At 40.2% G+C, this 19,201-nt stretch overlaps 1 protein-coding gene, 1 long non-coding RNA gene and 2 other non-coding genes across 5 annotated transcripts; 2 read left to right on the top strand and 2 right to left on the bottom strand.

Moving 5' to 3' along the window:
* The first annotated feature begins 442 nt into the window (after positions 1-442).
* trnae-cuc (transfer RNA glutamic acid (anticodon CUC)) lies at positions 443-514 on the top strand. Its single transcript has one exon. It is a non-coding gene; the product is annotated as a tRNA-Glu (tRNA).
* A 3,501-nt stretch (positions 515-4,015) lies between these two features.
* Positions 4,016-4,087, bottom strand: trnae-cuc (transfer RNA glutamic acid (anticodon CUC)). Its single transcript has one exon. It is a non-coding gene; the product is annotated as a tRNA-Glu (tRNA).
* Positions 4,088-4,628: 541 nt separating this feature from the next.
* ppdpfb (pancreatic progenitor cell differentiation and proliferation factor b) lies at positions 4,629-8,332 on the top strand. The gene is made up of 6 exons (XM_006639613.3): positions 4,629-4,803; positions 5,506-5,603; positions 6,724-6,816; positions 7,106-7,183; positions 7,699-7,798; positions 7,982-8,332. Exons 3-6 carry the CDS (start codon positions 6,762-6,764, stop codon positions 8,100-8,102), a joined length of 354 nt encoding a protein of 117 aa, XP_006639676.1. The 5' UTR covers positions 4,629-4,803; positions 5,506-5,603; positions 6,724-6,761; the 3' UTR covers positions 8,103-8,332.
* A 1,036-nt stretch (positions 8,333-9,368) lies between these two features.
* On the bottom strand, positions 9,369-16,690 carry LOC107079585 (uncharacterized). Of its 2 annotated transcripts, none has more exons than XR_011181776.1 (4): positions 16,281-16,690; positions 13,533-13,641; positions 12,868-12,963; positions 9,369-12,057 (listed from the first exon to the last, which is right to left on the bottom strand). It is a non-coding gene; the product is annotated as an uncharacterized lncRNA (long non-coding RNA). The 2 variants fall into 2 exon arrangements; XR_001480528.2 differs by having other exon boundaries at positions 13,533-13,620; positions 16,281-16,638.
* Positions 16,691-19,201: the final 2,511 nt, after the last annotated feature.

Below are 19,201 nucleotides of genomic sequence, written 5' to 3'. Positions count from 1 at the left end.
AAGATATAGGTGACAATTGCAGCGTAATAAATTCTTCGAACTGCTGGAGATAGTAGCGTAAAGTTAGGGAATTCGGAATTGTTTTTTTGAGGGGAAAAAAAAGCTGCCCCTCGATTTTTCATGCAAACGACCGTGTTTTAAAAAAAAAAGTGGGAGACGCGGCCTATGTTTTTAGCTTCATGCAAGTGGAAGAACCGGTTCAGTGAGACGTTTCTATTTGCTCATTCCAGACCGCTTTCTAGGTGAGTCGCATCTCGCCTATAAATTGCTCGTTGACGTGATGGCGTCTGCGCATCACATATAGCTCGCCGGTCGTTTGGGATGTCAGGGGAGAGAGACTCCAAATTACCAAACGAAGAAGAAATATTTTAGCTATCTACAACGGTAGTTGGGAACACTACTACTCCTAGATCTATTTACTCCTGAGCAAGGTGCTGCAAGTTCCCTGGTGGTCTAGTGGTTAGGATTCGGCGCTCTCACCGCCGCGGCCCGGGTTCGATTCCCGGTCAGGGAAGAGCTGTTTTTTTTAAAAGTAGTTTCAATTATTCCCGTTGACTCTTCCTTCTTCATTAAAAATGTGCATAAACCATCAAGTGTAAAACCTAATAAAAAATTCATCCTTGTAAATACAGGTATTCACGTTAGACAGGGTATATTGCCCTTTATCGCCGCTAGGGGGGGCTCGAAGAAGGCTCTTTATACCATCTGCTACACTGCTAGTTCAGGTGGGTAGTTGCGTCAGCATGCGGAGGCTGCAAAGGAACAAGTAATAGGTTTATTCCATGCTGAAAAAGAGAAGAGAACACGTTTCGGCCGTGGAGCCTGGGTTCCCGACTACAAGTGTTTCTAGAACGCAAGCGGCAGTGCACGCGTTTGCTTGTAGGAGCTCGACCTGTAGGAGTTCAGCACGAAGAGGTTCTACAATGTCTCCTGTTAACAAATTACATGTTCTGGAATGCATGAATAACATTTAGATAATATTGACGGATTACAGATAACTGTTCAGATCGCCTCTAAACGCCCTGCAGTATTTTTAAGTGAACGACGTTTAGAGAACTAAAATACATCCAAAGTATGTATTTGACACTTTTATTAGCAGACCATTCTTGCAATTAAAGGTACGATTAATTGGCTAGCACTGTAACGCGACTATTACAATTCAGTGTTAAGTCTTGTGGGTAGTCACGAATTTCCAAATAAGGTGTCTTTTGGCATCGAAAACAGAATACTATTTCATACAAGTTTAAAAGCATCATGAAGGATAAAACATGATCTTCAGAACTTAATATTTGAATACATTCGCAGTTTTTATTCTCATGGCGCCTCACTCGATATTACCCTTGGGGCGATGCATTTGCTCCAACCTCTGAAACCCATACGTGCGTGCATGCTCTTCTGGTATGCTATGCTCAAATCCGCGGAATATTTAAAGGCAAAAAAAAAAAGATCCGTGCAGTTGCCCCCCCACAGAAAGCATAAACGATGAAACCCACCTCTATCGTTAGTGCTACGTTTGTGCTGTTGAAAGTAGCGTTTGTGTTGCTTTCGTTTCCGAGATATAACGCTTTGTTTTTCCGGTGATCACCTGACCAAGCACGGTGACTTTGACCTCCAGTGACCCCGTCTGCCGAGTTCAAGCGCTCTGTTACAGTTTAGCTCGTACCCTTTACATTTTAAAGACAATCAATATCCATAAACATATGAGTCTCCTTAGATGTGAATAATACAAAGACATGACGCATACCAACAAGTTAACCATCTATGACATAAACCTGTGGTTGTGATGTATGTAAAATCACCGTGATTGTATTATCTATTTTCTAAGGCACTTTTTCCTTTTCTTTCCCTACCGTGACACGCTGTTGCCAAACGCGTAACTGTGGGATCCCATCGCGACAAGACCTCCGCAGCATGTCATGATAGGGACCCCATGTATATCGCATGTATATCGCGGCAGTGTATATCACGGCTAGCGCCTTGCTTCCATGCCACCCTGGCACTGCTGTCGCAACAAAGATCTCATATCAGGACATAATATACCCAGATAGGACGTGTCGCTATATATGGACTTTGTGTCACGACATGGGATCAGCATACGTCCTATCGCAACACATCAACTCCTGTCGCGACATTGGGGCTGCGCATTTTGTCGTGGTATGTCATATCAGGATATATGGGCTTCATGTCGTGACATGGGGGATTGGCGTTTTGGCCAGGCATGTCATATCGCGATATAGGGCCTTTCATGTCACGACATGGGGCCGGGCACTTTTGCAGGGGTATGTCATATCGCGATATACGGGCTTCATGTCGCGACATAGTCGTGCCGGTTTTTGTCATATCACGATATACAGACTTTATGTCGCGACATGGGGGGTGGGCGTTTTTGCCTGGGCATGTCATATCGCGATATAGGGCCTTTCATGTCGCGACCTGAGCGCGGGGGCGTTTGTCATATCGCGATATGTGGACTCCGTGTCGCGGCATGGGGGGCGTTTTGTCGGGGGTGCGCCATATAGCGACGGTGGTGCCATGAAAATGATGCGCCAGTCGCATTGGGTATTGCGGTGTCCTATCGTGACATGCTATCGGAGTCGTGAACACGCTGTGGATGCCATGACATTCTTTGTATGCTATTCAGTTTTGACCTCAGTGAGACTCTCTTAGATTGATCAGTAATTGCAAACCAGTGGATGTGTTGCTGTATATCCAGCGTGCTCATTCAGCACACACGGTACACACAGAACTTCCGCTGTGGCGCTTTACCTAATCAGAGTGTCGATTCTCACTCTTCACCCAATCGCGGCCCGGATTGTTCGGGGGTTTAGCCAATCACGGGGCTGAGAGCTGTTCGAGCTAGCAGCGCCTGCTGGATCGGCTTGTTTAGTGTCAGTGAGAATCTATTTTTAAAGTGCTTTACTTCTTTGTAAAATAACTACATCGACTTATTTTTTTAACGTCTTTATTGATCCACAGTGTCCCGTTCTCTCCGAAATAAATACATTTTATATTTGCAATTTAGCTGTCTGCGCTGCTTTCTGTAATGAAATATTACAGATATTTGAACAATTTTAATCGTATATTTAAGGTAGGGGAAATACCTTCTGCTTTGTACTTCAAAAATGAATAGAAATGTAAAGTCTATGATAATTGTATTATCATGCTCGTGCTTTAAATTTTATTTTTTATTGTTAAATTATATCGATATTGAAACTAACACCTAAAAAATGTGAATATGGGCTCTAGTGTTGCACCTGCGGTAATTTGGAAACTGGTGTCTCTTCACTAATGAAAGGAGTATACAAGCCATACATTTTCGAGAACGTGGTTAAAAATGAAAAGAAAACACCTAAACCAATGAACTAACATAGTGACTTTATGTGTGTAAAGACTGCAAAGTCTGGGGTCAACTGATCGAAAGATCACAACTGAAATAATAATAACATCACTTTATTGATGTTTTCCATGTCTCATGGAGAGTAAGATGGGGTATGCGAAAAGGTAATTCCTAATGCAAGAAATTGTAAAGGGTTAATCAAGTGATGTTATTATAATTATTATTATTAAGGTTCCGCTAATTCTGCTGTTTGTTTATACCGCTCGAGAATTGCATTGTATATTGGAAGGGTGCCCCTATGCTGGCAGGACGGTCAGTTAGAGCCCGGGCCACGCACGTTTGCGCGGTCCCACCCAAAAATCAATTTCTGACTACGCCCCTGCTACAAACCTTCATGTTAAGAGTTGTTCAATAAATACACGGCAGGTGGCAATACAGTATAGCGAAAACATCATTCCCGTACATTCGAGTATAATTTAAAATTTAAACTATGTTTAAATTACAACATCAAATCATCCAGGTGGATGCTTCACATTGGTGGTGGTGGAGGGGAGTCCCCATTACCTGTAAAGCGCTGTAAAGTAGAGTGTCCAGAAAAGCGCTATATAAGTGTAAGCAATTATTATTATCATTATACAGTTGTAGATATTATTGTATTAGAATTGATAAAAAAGACAATTCCCTGACCGGGAATCGAACCCGGGCCGCGGCGGTGAGAGCGCCGAATCCTAACCACTAGACCACCAGGGAAGATGTGCGCAACAATCGCCCTGCTTGGCACCTATGTGGATCCTTAGACTTTTTTCCTATGTAATATTTTCCATATTGGTGGTGTTATTTTTGTTTCCTCTAACGGCATTTAGCACGGGAAGTTTCCTCTAGTGTATAATTACATTGGGTTCGAAAATAGAAGAAGCAAAACGCCGCAGCAATGAAAAAGACCTCTATCGAAGCGAGCATAACAGAGGATAAAGTTGGTGTTAATTGTCGGATATGTTTGCAGTTGGCTAGATACTGGTTTAGCCTTGTGCACAAACAGGGATTTTTGTTTAAATGACCTCAACTCGCAAGGAGCTAATCGCGACTTTAGCGGCGGTGTCCGGCTGCTCTTCTGTTGTTGTTTTTTCTATCAGTAGCCACAGTGTCACCCAACACTTTCTCACAGCCCCACAGCCCTGTTCCCCTTCTCTGTTAGTCCCGGAGCAGAAGAAACTCTCCGCCTCCCCGCAGTCTGAGCCGTCAGGCGATGACGTCACCCTCCACACAGCATATAACAGCGTGCTCTGAGCGCAGAGGCAGAAGGTACAGTGTAGCTGAGCCTTGCAAAGGACGTGGAGGGTTTTACCCAAAATCATCATTTCAAATGGGCCCCGTCGCCTAGCGTTTATTTTCCCGAGCCTTGCCAACTGAGATCTTAGATTCGGTGTGCAGTTCAAGATCAGCACCACCAACGAGTTAAGAATCAGGTAAGCGTGTGTGTTGGGAGGAGTACAGAAGATGTCGTGTCTGCCTTTGTAATAATGAGTGCTAAAAATGGAGTCAAAATGGAGGAGAAGAGGAGCCATTATACATTAAACTGGTTTAATCTGGTGGGTAGGGCATTGTAATTATAAAACGGCGTGGGTAAACTATTGCATTGTATGGAGTTCGCGGGGTATAATTAGAAAATTGATTTAATTTTGTTAAGAGTGGGACTGAAGCTATTTCGAGATTTAGTCTATAATTTATGAGTTTTGGGCCGCTTTAGGGTTCATGCTGTACGTGACGGCTCTGAGCCCTGAGAAAGCAGTGGCAAAGAAATGAGTTTGCTGTGAATGATAGTGCCGACATTTTATGTATATTAACATGTATTTGCTTAAAAAGGTAATGTCATATTGCCGCAGTATTTTATGACAAACTATTTCCCACATGTACGGCATGTGATGCTTTTCATTGAAAATGCAGTCTTGATAATCTAGTCAATTTTGTGAGTTCAAGAGGTCCCCAGTTTGTTAACTTGACAATGGACTTTCTACTGTGTATGTTAAGTTGTTCTCTTGATTGTAGAAAATTGTTTCAAATTGGGAGGAGTCGTGTTCTACATATTTTAAGATCATGTGTTTTATTTCTCAGAGTACCGTTGTTTAAAACTGATTCTGATTTTATTTCCGTTTCTGTTTTTTTTTCAGCTTGGTGATTATATAGTATGAATTTCAACATTCATAACTCTATATCAAGGCTTATCATCTCCCCGGCACTGAGTAGTAAAAAGCTTTAAATTGACGAGGTAAGGTGTATTTTAATTTAGACCCCGAGTCTGTCAACAAATAATGCTATCGCCTCCTGTCCTAAATATCAAATCCTCTCTTAAATCTCTCTTCAGATTATATTGCGCTTGTTAGGATAATCCTATCTTTTCAGTGTAGCTAATCATTAATAAACTCCACAGCTGGTCTCAGCCGCGCTTTGTTTTTGTTTAAAAGAAAGCGGGTTACTTTTGTTTTGCTGTTTCTTTAATACTGTTTAAACAATAAACGGGGTTTTATTTTCCTTTGTTTCTACTATTCGTTTTTTCCCTGTTTTTGAAATATCTTGCCCATACGAAAACGCAAACTGGACACATTTTTCCTAGCCCGGGGCGGCTGTACCGTTGCAGATGCTTGCATCATAACATCTACGCAGTGTTTATAATATCCTGTTTATAACAGGATATCGAATTTATTCTATTCAAACTTTGTTTGCCAGTGTATCCCAATGTTGTGAATCTTATATATTACTGCCCCCGAGTTGTCAAAGAACTTGGAAACGGTCCAGTTGTTGGCAGTCCCTTCCTGTCCAATTGTGGGGGAAGGGGAGCAGACTGGAGTGCCCAGCTGTTCCTCTGTAACCTCACACTGTTCTGCTCCATGTGGAATGCTGGGACTTGTTGGTTGTGCAACACTGCGGTGCTGTTGCATAGTTACAGCCCTTACGTTGTGCTAACAGTGTTAGTTTTTTTTTCTTCTGCGGAAAGATGTTGAAAGACGCTCATTATTACATCAAACCCTGTTTGCCCTATTGTTAAATGTCTTGGCTGTTTTTTTTTTCATACAGTAGCTGTGCTATTTTATTTTTCCTGAAGTAGCGGTCACCTTGATCCGACTTGGATCAACATCAGGTCCTAAAGATGATTAATCGCAATGTCGGGATTCCCGTTGACTGTTATCTGAATTGTTGAATGCGTCTTGTGTTGAGAACATACTTAAAACTTCTGTGTGGCTCACAGGGACGCATGTGGCAAGGAAATCCTCGTTTTAGAAACCCAGCCAGCTTCAAACACGTGCGGTTTCTGCTAATCTGTATTCAATTAATAGACCAGGAATGTGTCAATTACAGCCACTTTCCCCTTGTCAATGATGTCATTCCAGGGTTTACCATCAAAGTACAGTGAAGAAAGATCTGAAGGATGGCCGCAATCCCATCAAGTGGCTCACTCATCGCAACCCATGACTACTACAGGAGTAAGTTGCTTTGACCCATAAGGACTAAAGGACTAACCCCTAGTGCTGACAGCAGACCTTCCCAATCACTTCCATTACTCCAGTTTGGCACGATGTCTTACCAAGGACTATGAATAAATTATAGTTCAATCGTATGATTCGTGCCCTGCCTATACTAAAAGTCACATTGAAGTGGACTGCGTACTCCTGTCCTGTCGCCTCCTTTATAATACTGCTGTCTTATTGAAGAGATCTAGTCGGAAGTGAGCTGTTGTCGGATATGCACCCTTATAGAGTCTATTCATTCCAGGGCGTTTAGGTTCCACCTCAAGTAACAGCTCCTGTGGAAGTTCGGAGTATGCTGGGGAGGTCATCCCACATCATCCTGGTAAGATTTGCATCTTAGGAAGAACCTGGAGGTGTAGAGTTCATCACACAGAAGTGTCTTCATTTTTTATTTTCTGTGTCAGAAGGGTGAAACAGTTCTCAGATGAGAGTGAGGAGTGGAAGTTCAGATTTGGTTTTTGGCTGCCTTATTCCTCGTGCAGTTTCCCGTCTTTATCCTGGGGCTGGTTGTTTGGCCGCTTGCAGGAAGTCGAGTTAGTTTTGAGTGTTCAGTCTTAGATAGGGCATTGTTTGCTGTCGGCTGCGTTGACTCAAAGGGAGCAGACCGCATAGGACCTTGGCCTCTCACTGGGCTCTCATTCATGGCTATACAGATTAGACACCTTGCCATTAATTTCTGTCTGAAAATGGGTGGTTGATCTTATTTTGGATACTGGGAAATTTTTTCCTCCTTATTCTGCTTATGTTTGAAGATAATCCTGGGCATGTTTGTGTGTAACTAATTACATTGCACACAGAGCTAAAATGAAGACCTTGAATCCTCTTGCCTGTTCACAGGTCTGCCCAAACACCAAGATCCTGGACACTGGTGGTCCAGCTTCTTCTTTGGGAAGCATAACCAACCAACTATGACCACCCTTACTGAATCTCCTCAGAAGTGAGTAGAATGATCAGGAATGCAAATTAATCATGCATGGCCTAGTTTTAACTAGGCCACATTTAAAGAGGAACATGTTTATGGGGTTTGTAAGTGGTGACTTAAGGATTTAGTGGTGTTATTAACCATTTCAGTTCAAGCTTTCTTGGCGGCTCCTCACCCGTTGTCCTGCCTGTCTTGTAGCTCGGGGACCTTCAGCGTGACCAATGAGAAGGTGACCTGTGGGCTGGCCCAGGAGGTGATGAAGAGGCAGCTCAGTGATGCCAGCGAGTCTGGCAAGCCGGAGGCCGGGAGTTCTGCCTGAAGCCGGGGCAGAACGGAACAACGCTAGGTGGCGGAGCAACCCATTTTTACCGTAGACCTAGTTTAGGCTGCTTTAGTCCTTTTTTTTAAAAATGCTAACATAAAAGTAAAAAAAAAAGACAAAAAAAAGACACACCTTTTTATCTTTTTACATCTGTAACACATTTATAACCATACTATCACTTTGTCATCCTGTGTTTACAGATTAATAAAATAGCCTCAAGCAGCCTACTTAAGTGTGTCACCTGCTTTTTTGCAAGGCTGAAAAGACCATCCATTTAATTTTTTTAACCGCTTTATCTGATGCGGGGTCGTGGGAGAGCTGGAGCCTATTTCAGAAAGCAGTGGGCGCTAGGCAGGATACACCCTGGATGGGATGAAGGGCACACGTGACACAAACAAACTCACACCAGGGCCAGTTTTGCCAGAAGACAATTAACTTCCCATTTTGTCTCTGGCCTGTGGGAGGGCACCGGAGCATCTGAAGGAAGCTCATTCAAACACAGGCTGTACACAGACAGCAAGCACCCCAGGAATTGAACCCAGGACCCTAGTGCTGGGAGGCAGTCATGCGAAGCACTGCACCATCTTCTCTTCCTTCAATATAATTTTAACCCCACCGCGCAAACAAGACCACCTTGGAGTAAGGTTGCGTAGAACATCCTGAATGTACGTAAGATAAACTTATCAGACCGCTTCTAGCATAGAGCAGTCACAGTTTGCATAAATGTGAGTGTGCCAGCTCAGTCTAAGAACTGAGTGAAATTGCAAGCACTGCATTCACAGTATTTGCTTTATCTGACAGTTCTTTTTAAACCCCCTGGCATCTATTTTTCTAGATAGAGGAGCAGAACCCCCCCCTGCTCTCCCCAAAACCTTTAAGTTTTGTGGTGATAAAAATCTATATTGCTTCTCTTGACAGTCCTCTTGGTTTATTTGAGGCGATGGCAGCGTTTTATTCCAGAGAGCTTTGCCCCTCGTGCATAGCACTGGCAATCCAATCAAGGTGGATAATGGGGGCTATCCTGGTGCACATTAACACATGCTGCCTGTGCCTGTGCATCTTTCCTGGCTCTGTGAGCAAGGGGGATCAGAAGTGCAAAGTCCTATTGATCCAGGTTAGCTAAGGTTAAACAACCTGTGGGAAAAATCCCTTTTTCATTGAGGTGAAGGGCAGATGTACGTACCCCTTTGCCCAATTAAAATGGTATGATGTCACAGGGAGGGGAGTTCTTTTAAAACAATGATGGCTCAGCTGCAATAGCACTTAGGTGCAAAAGTGATGATTTATTAGGACAGTGCTCCCCACAAACTAACAATTATATATAGTAGAAAACTAACAAAATGGAACAAATATACACAAAAATTAACCCTTTCTCTAAAAATTACAAAACAGGAGTCCCACCACTTTTAAGTACTATCAGCTCCCCTTGAGCCTAGCGAAGACGCCTCCTAAAAAGGTACCGTATAGCCCTGCCCCCTCGGACTGTACCACTGTTACATAAAAATGAGCTGCATTTTCATCATAAACTTATTTCCAGCCATAGCAATCCATTTATTCCATTAGACAACAAAATATACAGAATGTACAAAAAAACCCAACCCTGAACAAAACATTTGACACATTTTTAACTATATCTGTAAAAATGGTACTTCCTTTACTGGGAAATGTGCGCATGCACCGCTCAGCGTTGACACTACAAAGCCAGGCTGAAAAGAGGTGTCGGGTTTGGACCAATGAGGCCACCGTACCTGGAAGTCAGACTGCAACAACATGAAAAAAGAAGACAGAGCATTCTCACACAGCTAAGTACAAATAATCAGAAAACATAACGTTAGACCTTCAGAGTTTGTGTCCGAGTTTCTACAGATAACAGGAACTCATTTCGAAATAAAATGTGGTTATGTTTTGCGTGAAATGGGAAACTGCTAGCCAAGCCCCGAATGTGCACCCTCATGAGCTAGCTAGCTGACAGGAAAGTGGATGCATGGACGTGTGTATCTTAAGAGGGATAATGTGTGTCGTGTGGTGTACCATCTGCGGACGGTGACAGAGATGAATTCATACTGTCATAGTAACCTTTGTTAGTGCCCTGTGCTAAATAACATACATTGGGTCTGATCATGGCGTCTGTCAGTCTTTATCCCTGGTGCTTTTCTATCTCTGGAGCTCGTCAGTGCTTTAGTTTTATGCAGCCAGTATTTTAGGTAAACCGATGTTGTGCATTGTACCGGAACATTTGTTCCTAGAGCATGTTTTTAAAAAAAACCAAGTTGAGTCCAGAGACTATCTTAATACTCTGATCGCATTCTGCTAGGCTGCTAATGCGCTGAGTTTACAGTATTAATTAAAATAGGCTTACTGTACGGTAAGGTATACTGAAAATACAAAGGACCAGTGGAGATTAGATGACTACCTCCTATCTTACTCCTACCTGAATTCTGCAGACCTGCTATTTGAAGATGCCATCTGTGTGAAACAAGCACTAATACAATCTCAGCTGCTGTTGTTTTCTCTAACTGTTGCAGAGCAGATGTCCTTGTGTTCCAAAGTAGCTTAGCTGGTGTGTTTTCTACTTGCTGAAAACCTGTGAGGAACAAAATGACTTTCCCATCCCTGTTAATGTAAGCGGTACCCCTTCATTGCAAACAATGTAGTTTGGTTTCTCAAATGTTTCTTTGTTCAGTTGGTGTACAGTATGTTTAAAGAGTATACATCACCTGTGCACCTTTTTTATTGAAATATTTAGTTTGATGCTGTATAAAAGGAATGAAAGTATTAGCTATCACTTATTGGTTTTACTCCTAATTCAGATGTGACATCTGCTTCAGGCTGATTTTAAAACTATACACATAAGTCTGGCGGAAGTGGACCTACTGTGTTTGTACTCTGTCTAGAAGCAGTTTTTTTTAACGTGAGCTTTTAAAAAATGCTTTTAAAAAAACTGATTTTCAATATCCATACATTTTATCATATGTACATAGTCACAATATTTTGGGTTAGTAAATGAAGCCCCTGATTTATACAGGAGAAGAATGTACTACACTTAAACATTAAGATGATGTTATAACTGAATTTTAAAATCTACTTGATAATGCAAAGTATGAGTAAGTGCTCAATTCTATATTTAGCAAACACACTTTTTGCAATGTTAGAGATTTAAAAGCTGTTGCTAATAAGCATTACAATATACAACTTTACAAAATTTACTGTACTGATACACTTTTTACCTCCAGGAAGATGTTTGAAGGGTTACTACATTCATTATTGACATAACTTTTCCTTCTTTGTAGTTTGTATTTAAATGGCAGTTTCTTTATTGTTTTTGTTTTACGTAATATTGCCACATAAGCAGAACAAACTGATGCCAAATGAGTTAAAAGGTTTGCTTTCTGCAACTAAAAGGCTTAAATTGTTCATTTCTGAGTTAGTTAAAATCAGCAAACCCATTGTATGGACTTTCCATCTCATTTAATGGAGACTGTGTGACTGCATTTATGCTAACTGAACAATCTGGCACTGTTTGCTTGTTCTCAGCCCAGTGGTGAAGCACATACCCACTGAGACGTGCAATGGCCTAACAGGACATCTATATAATGTAATCAGTCAAGCGCTGAAAGGAAGTTAATCAAATAAATCAGCCTGTATCCACAAAGATGATATCAATTTTTTTTTACCCAAGTACACAGTTGGAATCTTGGACTATTGCCTAGTTTTCCAAATGGAAAGTCATTCAGTCCTTCAAAGACTTGGCAAAATAATTAGAGGTAAAACTTTCTCCCATTATGAGGTGGTGTCCTACAGGAGTGTTTGGGTAGTTTTGCCTTGAAGGGCTGACAACTTTTTTTGAAATTCTACTTCATCCCTCTTTCAGCAGAGCTGAGACTCTTTGTGTCTAGGGTGTTTCTTGAAAGCATGTTCATCCACCACCGGCGGTCCATTATGGCTGACAGTCCTGTTAGAAAAGTCCATAAGCATAAAGGATTCTCATTTGTCTAATAAAATAAGTGTTTTATAAAATGTATAAGCCTTGAACTAGCAAGTCAAGTTTACTTTCAAGCTCTTTATAAAAATAGTTTTAGTACATTGTTTTTTTTATTCAATCTTTAAGACCAAGAGTGACGTACCACAAGAAACACTGTATAAATTTAATGCAGCTTTTTAAATCTCTTAAAGGATCACATATAGAGACTGGAAGAAGTCTGATTTTCATACTAAAAGGTGATTTCTTTAAAGCCTGTACTTAGTACCATGCTTCAGCTAATGTTTAATCGTCTCAACTTTCGGAGTCACTAAGCAGCATGTTAATCACGTGATCCTTTATCACATTTGTTCAGCTTACTATTAAACTGGAAGGCTCTGCCTAGGAGAAAAAGATAAAGCCAGTATCTCTATGGCAAAGTAATTGGTTGGTTTAGGGAGACACTTAGTTCAGTATTTTCCAGCCTCTCCAATATTGTCCCCACCCCAGACGTTTGGTTTGCTAAGAAGCTGTCCTTGTTCGCAAGTGCTTGTAATTGTAACCATTCCTCTAAAACAAAGTCAGATGCAAAGTGTGTTTTGGATGAAAACACTGAAGCAGCCACCTGCAAATATCATTTCCGTGCAACAACAACTTCTTTAAAACAAATTTCACAGGGCTAGAGTTCTGGGGGAGGGGTTGCTAAGTGACTGTTTGGAAGAAAGGTTTGCCCTGTTACAGACGATAGTGTGTTGGGTGGGGATACCAACCACAAGAAAGCCTTTCAGGTATAGATACCATTACCTTGATATGGAGATGTATTCAGGGAAAGTGCCTCTTGTGTTTCTTTTAGTTGAGATGAGCACCCAGAGGAATGACTGCAAGAGGATTTGATTCGGCCTAGGAGAAAATAACACTCGTTTTAAAACATACAAAGCATTAATGTAATGAATCGCATCTTTATGTAACAGATTGAAGTGTATGATTTTATTTTTTTTGCTTGTCCCCTTCATATTTTGCAATGGCCCACTTTATGTATGAGTTAATATACAGTATACACGCAGGCACATTGTTCTTTCAATAATCATATGTGCAGGAAGTGTCTGTCCGATTTTGCTACTTTATTTTGTCTTGTCTTTTTTAATAAGTGGCTCAACAGGTGGATCTCTTTGCTTTATCTAAGAAACAGTAAAAGAAAGTAAAGTGAATTACCAATAGATGACAAAGATCTAATCCAAAACTGCTGGTTAGAAATTGCCAAAAATACTTATTGACACAAAATGGGTTAAAACTACGAGTGTTTCTTTCTAATCTTGGTTGTCACAAAGCTGCCAAAACAGGGTATATTTGTGGAACTCTGTGCAACACTTTTTCCAATGCTGTTGCATAATCCTTAAATAAAGAAAGCCCTTTCCTGTTCCAGGTATTTTATATCCAAAGATAGACAGCTGCAGCACAGCAAAGCTTACTTCTGTAAAACTGATTTCTTGCTAGGAGGCAACCTGGAGAGGGGACAGTGGCCATGTTGGGGAAAATCTGGTCCCAAATCTTCAGTTACTGAGGTGAAAACAAAACTTGCTGGTAAAAAAAACACACACACACACACACAATTCTCTCCGACCAGTTCTTGACATTAAACATCAAAACACTGAAACATTTAAAACTGCACTTATAATCTACAAAGATATAAGGAAAATAGCTCAATATTTTTTGTAGCAGGTGCATTGACATTTTATTGAACAGACATGACTTTTTACATGACTTAGGGAAACTCATTACACTGATTAACATTTGTCATCAATTGAGGGATGAATCTGAAAGTCAGTAGCCAGGTAAGTAGCAAATGTGGCCACTGTTTAAATGCAATATAAGCTGTACATCTGTAAAACATACTGTGCATCAGGTTACAGAGCATATACTGTATGTTATTTCGACCCGTTCCTATTGCAGAGCCTGGGCGAACATGTGCCTGTTCACTGGTCTTTGAGCCCTAGATGCCTCTACTTGTCCCTGCTCATAACACAAATGTACACTGGGGCTCAAGTCTTGTCATCAGTGCATTCATGGCATAACTGTCTATTTCTCACCTTGCGTGTAAGCCAACTAGCATGACGATGTGTATTATTTTTCTGGAATGTTGTCCCGCTTGCCATCTTTCACTAGCAGCAGAGCTCTGTAGTGGCTAGAAACTCCTGCGACTACTATCAGACTTAGTGCTCCTCAACAATTAGTCTGATTTACATAACAATCAACCTACAGCTCCACACTTGCTTTGTAAATCAGAATGGTCTATACAAGATTGATATATAGGATAACAGGACTTTCATTACAGACAAGTGCGCCTGTGGTGCGGTTCCAACATAAAAGTGACACAGTGTACTCATTTTCAGCAGGGGATGTTTGCTCCTTTCTGTGCTTTTCTTCCTTGATTTTCAATGGGCTTGACATTGAAAAGCTTAAATCATGTCGTCATGTGCACAATCAACACTGTCGAATGAGGCCTATGTAAGGCTGAAAGTATGTATCATACCAAAGTCAAAATTATGACAAAAATTTTATTCAATATCCAAAAACCCTTTTAAGTACATTTAAAAAAAAACATATAAATTAATAGAGTGATAAGTTTCTTTTGATGATCAGAAAACATGTCTTCCAGGCCTCTTACTATAATAATTACTATACTATGCTTACTATAATGAACACAAGTAATATTTCCTGTGCTCTGTACGCTGTGAAACATCACCAATTTAAAAAGAAAACTAAACATAATTGAATACACTCTCATTCCTGCGATCATTTAAAGTTGAGAAAGTAACCAGAAATGATCTCAAAATCCTAAAAGGTTTTTATTTAGTAGAAATTGGAATTGTATTGGTAACCATGCTTCAGAAAAAGCTTAGGAGCCCCCACATCATTAAAGATGTATCTGATTTTTCAAGCGTTGTTCACACTCTATGGCTGGGTGAATTACTGAAGTGTCAAGGATTTTGCAACGAGAAAAAACAAAAACACTGACGGGAAAAAAACGTTATATGGAATTGAACAATTAATATTGTAAAATAAGGCAGATGCCCCTCCAGAACACATCACTACCTTTGTTTTTCACTGTTTTTTTATATTCTGTACTTTTAATATTTTTAATGAGGATTAAACACCCAGGAATAAAATGTGTTTGTTGAGATTTAATGAGTATTTAAGTATTGTAATATTTGGCTTATTTGGGCTGCTGGGCTAAGGGCCAGCCCCATGGACACAGGATAAGAAGGCTGGGACTACATTGAAGAGTGAGGAGTTAACCAAAGGGTAGCTCTAAAGGTGGAGATGGGATGCAAGAGAGTTAATGTGAAAAAGAAGGATGTTCAGATGATATACACTATGTAGATTTCAAGAATGATTATGATTTAGAACAGCAGGGGCAAAAGTGGCTTGGTTATCTCTTTCCTGGACTTAAGGTAAGAACTTCCATAGCCTGTAAATTATTTCATGAAATAGTGAAGCAAATTTCAACCTGGAGTAAAGAGTCTTGCAAACACACTTTCATATCCTACATCGTGCAGTACCTAAAATAGGAAAAGTAGCTGAAGAAGGCTGGGTAAATGATTAATCAACTGTTATGATGTGCAATGCAGACAATGAGTCCAGATGGTTCTCATCAGGATCTATAATCTACTGTGATATAACAAAGTCAACACATCAAAGCTAAAGTCCATATAGCCCCTGGTAAATAACAGTGATCTAATGCAAATAAGACATCAGTACAAAATAATCTAATAACAAACAAAAAAACTAACATTAAGGGCATGTCAATATGCTCCAGAAAAGGCTGTTAACATTTCCTTTCAGGAATTAGGTATACAAGTACTTGATCCTTGGTGACTTCTTAAAATCCCTTGTGCAATTGAACAGACCTGTGTTTTATCTTTAAACATTTCTGTGATACCCCACATGTTGAACGTTTGTCTAGGAAGTCACAGAAAGTTGTCCACAGTTTTCCAAACTACTTGCATTGAATACACTCAAATCAAATGCCAACATACAGGAAAGCATTGGGTTTCACAGTTAACCCATTTGTCTTACGGTGTTACAGCACACTATAATAAACAAAAGAAGGGAATAATACAGCAGTGACTGCTTTCTTAGGGTTGCACTCTGTACACTTTCAAATTCCAGCAACAGAGTTGTAAAGGAACAGTGTTAAAGAAAAACACAAATCTTACCTCTGTACTTTTTCTCTCCTTTTATTGAAGATTCCTTCTCTCCAGTCTTCTGTTAATTACAAACATATTTGCAACAGGGGAATTAGCAAGAGACGGTCTCTGAGAAAGGCAGATCATAGCACTTCAGAAAGACCAAGAGAGGGTTTTCTGTTCAGCTGCAAAAAAAAAAAAAACATTTCATGATTGGCTGAGGATGAGAAAGGCCACCCCTTTAACTTTCTGCAAGATCCTAGCAACAGGCATAAGAGGAAGCTGTGAGCAGATGAGGGACTACAGTCAAACTTTTTTCTTCTAAAAACCCTCCTCTCAGGATTGGGTGTTTGTGAAAGGTCAGCAAAAAATACAGCCTAGGAGGCTCATGGTTTCTGCTAATAAGTCGGTGAAAGAAGACAACACCCTGCTGATTACAACCAATCAATATCTTATAAGCAAAGTGACAGAACTTGAATGTCTTGCTACACTGTCAATCTGAGGGGACAGATCATTTCCATGAGGTGGAGTTTGGGTGAATCCCAGGAGGTCACTGACTATTGGGAGATTTAGAAGAGGAGAACAAGATACTAATGAAAGAGTATCCTCTTCCAACACTAGCCCTGCTTCTGTTTCTGAAGCTAAAACAATACCAAATGATAACAGGCAGAGAAGATATCACATTGACACTACGTAGGCCTTGCTTTAGACATTTAGGCCTCTCCTACTTTGGGAGGCTAAGTGTTATCCATGCTGATAAGCCTCCTGGTGTTTCCTTTCTTTTTATTTTGATACTGCAATGTTTCCATGACGCAACAACCACCGGGGATTTCAATAGGGGCAAGAAAAACATGCCTTGTGCTCGGGTGTTTTAATACAACAACCAAAAAAAGGAGAACATTCTGCATGCATGCAAAAAAAATATCACAAGTACACCCAGGAATGTTACACAATCAGTACTATAATTCCAGTGATATGAACAAAATTGCAGAGACTTTATTTACTCACTACCTTGTGCAGAATCCTGTGGGTTTTTTTTTTGCCTGCATGCTTTAGAAACAAGGGTTTTAGGGTTTTAGAACCTGATTTCACACAAATGCTTGAAAAAGCTAATTTTAAACCGAAGAGATGCCACAAGTTGTTATACACTTTCTTTCACAGTCACAAAGTGTAAATCATGCCACCACAGTCTGCCAAGTGCAAAACAAATCCACCACAACAGAGATAGTCCTTCAGCAGGTGCACGTGTGCCTGTGTTAGAGGGAGAAGGGCCGAGAAAACACTCTGACACAGCAGGCAGAGGGAGAGGAAGGGCACAAGAATATAAAGTGTGTGACTGCCTTAAGATTACTGCATTTTCTCAAAAAACAATTACCGTATATCAGAGGGAATAATGTTAATAATTATTTGCATTTGTAATGAGGTTTTCACTCCAAAGGGACCCAAAGCACTTTACATATAAGAAAATATATATATAACCTCATATCCTATTTCATTCACGGCTGAAGTTCAAGACCACTTGGGTGACACGTAGCAGCATCTCTGCACCAGCAGCCCCGTGACACAGCAGATCAAGAGGAGATGTTATACAGAAATCATGAAAATGAAGAATAAACTGCATGAAAATTATATTGTACAGTTCTTTTCCATTCAGATTTTTTTAAACAACCGAATGTTTTGTGATTTAGGGCTTCCTAAAATAACATTATGGGGAACAATGTCTTTTTGTATACCTATGTACAGTATGGCTTCTTCATATCCTAGAGTAATTGGTTTCTACTATCTCTAAAGCAAATATAAAATGGCCAGCAGGTTATGTTGCAAGCTCCCATCCCCCCATGTATTTTTCATAAACAGCCAAATCTAAAAGTGCTGTAAAGCTATTTAACATCAGAACATGAAACAAACACGTGATCCAGCCTCCTGCACAGTTCCACACAGTGGAGGATGCTGAGCATGCTCAGTGCCTGTTCCTTTTGTTTACCACTGTACAGTAAGTGGAGCAAAGGTCACCCTGCACAGAGGTGAACAGATTCTACAAAAGGAAATCAGAAATGTCTTAATTTAGAACTTGAAAGGCATTTTCCTAGACTGTTTAAAATTAATGTTCTGCTGTCCAAGAAAGCAAAGGTTCTTGAGATTCTTCAGAGGAGACTTTATTATTTGTAACATTTTTCTAGCTTTTGTCAAGGGCTCAGACATTTATTTTACACTCATATAGCAGTTATATTGGCAAAGTGTACAAAACTGCCTTCAGAGCAGTGCGATTGTGGTTCCTTTTATAGAAGTACAATGTCATTGTTTGCTGTTCCTTTTTCCAATGCTTCATAACTCTGACTTTTGTACGAAGCTTAGCTTGTCATGTTTACATTCTTAAAAGGCAGTCTCAGCTACTGGAATTTTCAGGAAATCGTTGACTGTGTTTGTGGAAATAGATGCAAAAAAAATTCCTCCACGAACAGCAGTCTCACCTGTTTCCCATTTTCATTTCAGAAAGCAAACACCTCTTAGGTCAGCTGACTGAATGATAGATAAGGCTGAGTGTAGTTTGTAACAAATCTTTAGAAATTTACAAATGTAATTAATAAAATGTAAACTTTAACACTAATTTTAAGCTGAAGTAGGCTCATGCATGCTTTGAAAAAGCTACTATAACAAACAAATGACCTTATATGATGTATAACCTTCCTTATTTTGCAAGGTATCTAATATCTACAGGAAAAAAAACAATATAATCTTAATTGTTATTTCAGAAACACAGAGGCAAATCTTACTGTCTGATTTTTGTCTAATGTATGACACCAAGGATATTTTCAGCTGTCTTTCCTGGGAAAGGGTGTTATTAGGCAATAGCTGTACAGTTTGTGCAAAGAACTGATATGATGCTCAGAGAAATACATAATACTAACGAGAAAGTACAAAATGTTCACCTATGACACTTGCTTTCACTC

This window comes from Lepisosteus oculatus, chromosome 16 (assembly GCF_040954835.1).
Source record: "Lepisosteus oculatus isolate fLepOcu1 chromosome 16, fLepOcu1.hap2, whole genome shotgun sequence".
Taxonomy (NCBI): Eukaryota; Metazoa; Chordata; class Actinopteri; order Semionotiformes; family Lepisosteidae; genus Lepisosteus; species Lepisosteus oculatus.
This window is presented reverse-complemented; position numbering and strand designations above follow the sequence as displayed.

Coding starts and splice junctions, on each gene's coding strand:
- ppdpfb (XM_006639613.3), top strand. CDS start 6,762: ATGGCCGCAATCCCATCAAGTGGCTCACTCATCGCAACCCATGACTAC. Junction 7,184..7,698: donor GGTCATCCCACATCATCCTG/GTAAGATTTGCA, acceptor GCCTGTTCACAG/GTCTGCCCAAACACCAAGAT. Junction 7,799..7,981: donor CTTACTGAATCTCCTCAGAA/GTGAGTAGAATG, acceptor CCTGTCTTGTAG/CTCGGGGACCTTCAGCGTGA.